Source organism: Mizuhopecten yessoensis, unplaced genomic scaffold (assembly GCF_002113885.1).
Source record: "Mizuhopecten yessoensis strain PY_sf001 unplaced genomic scaffold, ASM211388v2 scaffold10743, whole genome shotgun sequence".
Taxonomy (NCBI): domain Eukaryota; kingdom Metazoa; phylum Mollusca; class Bivalvia; order Pectinida; family Pectinidae; genus Mizuhopecten; species Mizuhopecten yessoensis.
The window spans coordinates 206,165-212,164 of record NW_018408699.1 but is presented as its reverse complement, the minus strand read 5'-3'; the positions used below and the strand labels follow the sequence as shown (position 1 = coordinate 212,164).

The following is a 6,000-nucleotide window of genomic DNA, read 5'->3' as shown; positions in this document are numbered from 1 at the left end:
GAAATGGTTAAGATCCCTACCCCAAAACTATATATACAATTGTTGGGCATAAAGAGACGAATGCAGTCATGATATTAGAATTGATCCCAGGGTCTGCCCCACCTTTGCAGACTTAACCCCTGGGTTATAACTATGTAACGGTTGAGATCCCCACCCCAAAACTATATATACAAATGCTGGGCAAAAAGAGACAAATGCAGTCACGATATTAGAATTGATCCTGGGGTCTGGCCACAACCCTAGGGACCTAGTTTCTGAGTCAAAGCTTGGAAACAGTTGAGATCCCCACCCCATAACCATACATAAAATTGCTGGGCATGACAAAATCTAATACAGATATGCTACAAGGATTGGCCTTGGGGTTTGGCATATTCCCTTGATCTCATTTGGAGAATATTTTGCCATGATTGCTCAGGTATCCAGGTGAGCGATAAAGGCCCTCTGGGCCTCTTGTTTTATAGGTATTTACATGGGTGTTTGATTCAGCAGTGGTATTGATAAATGTGAATGGTAAAAACAGCAAAGCTTTGAATATGCTAGTGGTCAAAACATTAAAAACAGTTTGTGGTGCCAAACCCTTTTTTTAATCATGAAAATATATTGTTTTGGTGTACATATGAAATTTATTGGGATCTTACGTATTTGAAAATATATGTGTAATTTGTCTTTGTTATATATTATATCAGAACTGTAGTTTGTGTACCATTTGTTTGTGTTGTATTAGTAGTAACTGTTTGTGTAGTTTGTACAGTGTTATATTTGTAATATATGTAATATATTGGTACTTGATAATTAGTTTAATGTGAAGTGCTTTACGTTAGTTTTCCTACTGATCTTATTTTTAACGTGTATGTAATGAAAATGAAGCAGATTGAATTAAACACCCAGTAAATTATTAAAAGTTATGACTTTTTTATTACAAAGTGAGGCTTACTTTAGAAAAATCCTCTTTGTTTTCTTTACTATGTAATTATTTTTTTGTAGAACATAAGGTATATGAAGGATGGTGGTGGATCCAGTTCAGACCCATATAAGCAAGGCAAGGGACAAGAGAAGCTGCCGCGACTTGACAGAAAGGTCAGTAAAGGTTCTAAGCCTGTAGAATTTGATCAATCATATGAGATCAACTCCAACAAAGACACTGATTCAGCAATGAAAAATGAATCAGACAAAATGGTTGAATCAACCAAGAATGTTACGCTAGGATCAACAACCTCAACTAAAAAGAACCGTCCACCTAGAAAAATGGATTCTTCCAAAACTGATTACTCAACAAAAACAGTTAAATCAACAACTTCTACTAAAAAAGCTGATTCAACAAAGAAGCTTGAATCAGCAAAGACAAATGATTCTTCTGCAACTAAAAGGGTTGATTTATCTGGTCAAAAGCTGGAGTCTGCTAAAACAGTCAAGTCACTGGTACGAGCCGATTCTCCTACCAAAACTATAACCAAAAGGGAAAACTCACCTGTTAAAAAACAGTATTCTCCCAATTCTGCTAAGAAGGAAGATTCTTTCTTTGATTAAAACCAACATGAGATGGGTCAGAACTGTGTAGACCTACTGGTATATGGTTTTGATTTGGTGATATGTACACTGTTTAAGATTATTTTTTTACATAGAAGTTTGAAGCAAACAATTTTTTCAAACATTGTGTGGTATTCTTTTTATATACCTGGTATATTATTTTGGCTGAGAGCATTGCCATGCCACTCTCACAGTTAAGGGGAGATTGAGTATCATCTGTTATACAAATACATATGTATTCTAGGTCATATTAGAATTGGTGATAGGATTGTGCATCTGTATCGTAGACACCACTAGGTAAAAATGGTCAATAATTAACAACCGTAATTGAACAGTAAAGAGGATAGCAAGCTACTCATTGCCAATCAGTGTGGCCAATTATCCCCTAGCAGACATTAACTTATACATACTGTATAAACCTTCTCTCCACCTTGGTACACAGTATCGATCACAGACCTGATGAACAGGAGGTGAACCGTTGACTGAATAATGGATCTATGTGATGTTTGAATTATCTATGTGATGGGTATAGTGTTTTGTTCTCTTGTTCACAGTGATCTAAGGTGACTCTAACTCCAAGTTTTACTCAGCAGTAGATCTAAGGTGACATTGAAATACATGTAAGGGCCCAGTGATTCAATTTCCTTACATTCTAAAGTTTTATATATTTAATGATGAAATATATTTATTAGGATTAAATTATGTCAAACTTTGCACTAAAATTTTGATTTGATAAGTACATATTTTTTTTATTGATTTTAGCTGTTATATCTTAAAAAAGAAATGGTTGATAAAACATCTTATTAAATTGGTTACGGAAAAGTTGATCAAACTTTTGTTTGTCTGAATATTTACACTTTTGGTTTTTTAACCAAGGTAAAACTGGGAGCATGAAGTTAAACATCAAAAGTACTGTCAGGTGTGATTTACATTGGACAGGGGTGTCGGATACTTGCCACAATACCTACCTTTTTCACAGCTTTGGTAATGGTATATATATCATATTGTAACGAAGGGTTACTTTCATCATTGCAACGGTAACAGTAGTACAGTCGAACCTTGTTATCTCGAACTCGTATAACTTGAAAAGACCCCGTTTAGCTTGAAGTATTTCATCGGTCCCGGCCAAAACTCTTCTTAATCTTAGTAATAAAAACTCTGATAATTCGAACTCTGAAAACTCGAAAAACTCAGATATCCCGAAGTGAAATATCGGTCCCAACAACGTAAATCCTACATAAAAATATTGCTTACCTCGAAGTTTCTTAAGATTCACAAGTCTTTCATATATTCTTTAATTATTTGATACATATTAAACGCAGTGCTACGGTAAACATAGTTCTCATTGATTTATGAATAAATTGTTATTTTTCATTATATATCGTTATCTTTTTGTCATTTATCGACTGTTTTAATACGTTGACTGTCGGAGAAATCAACAACTTATATATAGCCTCATATTTGACNACGTCACGAAAATGGACGCTGATGACAATGTGTGGAGCCACCTTAACTCGAATACTCGGATAACTCAAAGTTTCCCAATGATCCCGTCGACTTCGAGATAACGGGGTTCGACTGTATATCACTACCATGGTAACAGCAAAAGTCACTATCTTGTTAACGGTAAATGATGTATACACCATATTGTAATGATTACCCTTGTGACTACCATGATAACAGTGGTATATCACTACCATGGTAAGGGTATATGTCACTACCATGGTACTGGTATATGTCACTACCATGGTAATGGTATATGTCACTACCATGGTAATGGTATATGTCACTACCATGGTACTGGTATATGTCACTACCATGGTAATGGTATATGTCACTACCATGGTAATGGTATATGTCACTACCATGGTAATGGTATATGTCACTACCATGGTAATGGTATATGTCACTACCATGGTAATGGTATATGTCACTACCATGGTAATGGTATATGTCACTACCATGGTAATGGTATATGTCACTACCATGGTAATGGTATATGTCACTACCATGGTAATGGTATATGTCACTACCATGGTAATGGTATATGTCACTACCATGGTAATGGTATATGTCACTACCATGGTAATGGTATATGTCACTACCATGGTAATGGTATATGTCACTACCATGGTAATGGTATATGTCACTACCATGGTAACGGTATATGTCACTACCATGGTAATGGTATATATCACTACCATGGTAATGGTATATGTCACTACCATGGTAACGGTATATGTCACTACCATGGTAACGGTATATGTCACTACCATGGTAATGTGTGCTGTGATGGTACAGGGATAATTGGTGGCTGCATGTACCTATAATGCTATCATTGTTGTAAAGTCTGAGAAAAGTTACCATTGTTACAATTACACCTGGTACATAGAAAGTGGAGGTTAAATAATATTATATTTAGATCAATTTACAAATCAATCTTAGGACTTTTTCATGATTCAAGCTGCTGCCTAGGTGTGTTTGGCTGTCAGTAGAAGTTGAGGGTGAAATGTCCCTTTATCAGTTAATGGTACTGATTGGCCAAAAGTACTTGGGACAGCTTGTGATGGTATTGACTATGATAGTAGTTGGGTAGGCTACAGTTAGATAAGATTTTGTGAATTTGTAGTAAGATGTAAATAACTAGAATTGGTGTTCTCCTTATGAGAGTATGGAAATAACTTAAGTAGCATAATTTGTTGAGTAATAAATATCTGTGTTATACATGATAATTATGTTTTATTTTTAGATGTCATTTTAGTGTCACTGTAAGATGGTTTAACATTGTTAGATTTTATGTTATTTCACCTTATATTTGTTTAACACCAGCTGTCAGTACTGAGAGGATTTGTTTAATATTACCTTTTGGTTCTCATACCAATTTGTTTAATTTTACCTGCCGGTACTGATTGAGATTTGTTTAATATTCTTAGACTCGCTCACAACAGAAAACTAACACTAAGTCCTGTAAGTAATAACCCTGAATCGTATCTCATTGTCTAATATCTCTACCATACTTTCATTGTTTTATGTTGTGTTATATTTGACATATCTAACAAATATAGTTCTATATGTAACTATTATCTTAACTTCTTTCTTGAAAATCAAACTTTCATTATATATTTTTTTCTCTTACTTTTTGTGTATTTTTCTAATCCAGATAAGCGGTAGAATGGTATTACACACTGTACCAAGTACATGTTCTACCATAATAAATCCTGCATAAAAACACATTTACTGGTAAATGAAGTTTTAATAATCTAGGAAAATGTTCTGCATAAAAAGTATAAAGACAAGTATCATAAAATAACATGGTATTGCATACTCTGGTACACATTCAATGTTGGGTTGTACTTGAAAGAAATTTCGATTTTCAGGTTTTGATGAATGTTCTAACAAACTTCTATTCTGAACACTTAAGGTCACCTTTTTACTGTAGAACTACCTCAGAGCACGACAATTGGCAAGGCATGCATTACAAAAGATTTAGAAACATTGTTTCCATTGGGAAACAATTGAAAACATTCGGAAGTTTTCAGATTCAATTTTTTTCCCCAATCTATTTATTCAAGGTCTCTCTTTCCTGCTTGTATCACTATTACTCTGTGTCTGTTATAAATGATAAGGACATTACATTGGTAGCATCGGTTATTTAGAAAGAGATCATTGTAATGGCATCAGGAGCTATTAGGTCAATGTCGTGAGAATGTTTATGGCTATTTATAACAAGGTATTTACAATGGTGTTATTGGTTATTTATGACATCCTTACATTTATGATTACATTGTCTATTTGAGAGGTCATTATGGTTGGTAAACGTGGCTATTTATAATTACGTGAAGGTCATTATGGTGGTAACCGTGGCTTTTTTTAATTACGTGAAGGTCATTTCAATGGCAACATCAGTGATTTATTACAAGGCTCTTACAATGGGGCCATGAGCTGTTCTTGTCAATTTCATTTCAATGGTAACATGGGTTATTCATGAAAAGATCATTTCAATGGTTATATTGTTCTATTTTTGGCAACATCATTTTAATGGTAACATTTGTCATTTATGATTTGGTCAATACAATGGGTAAGTTGGTTATTTGCGACAAGATCATTTCATAATGATCGCATAGGTTGTTAATAATGAGGTCATTATGATGGTTACATTGGTTATCCATAGAGAATATCATTTATGATTCTATAAAACATCAATATAGCAGCTATTGCTATGTATTTCACTTCTGCTTGTAATCTTCATATTGTCCTCCTAACTGACCTGTTCTTTCTCTCTGTGTGCTGTCCCCTCTATCAGCAGAAGGATGATCCTCCTAACGTGTATCTGGGCACTCACACAGTCCAGGTACTAGGAGCTGACCAGGTAAACTAAACCACAGAATACAGGTGGAAAGCCCAGCATGTAAAAAAAGGTGTGGCACTATAGGGAAGGCAATACACAGACTTTGTGCAAATTTTTTTAAGGAT

The 6,000-nt window shown here is 34.6% G+C and overlaps 1 protein-coding gene across 4 annotated transcripts in view; it reads left to right on the top strand.

Annotated features, from left to right (window-relative positions):
- Positions 1-6,000, top strand: part of LOC110462058 (annexin A6-like) — a 133,897-nt gene that overhangs the window by 48,442 nt on the left and 79,455 nt on the right. For all 4 annotated transcript variants that reach the window (XM_021515841.1, XM_021515842.1, XM_021515839.1 and 1 more), the window contains one exon: positions 985-1,077. In XM_021515841.1, the coding sequence (XP_021371516.1) occupies positions 985-1,077 (93 nt within the window). The remainder of the gene's footprint in view (positions 1-984; positions 1,078-6,000) is intronic.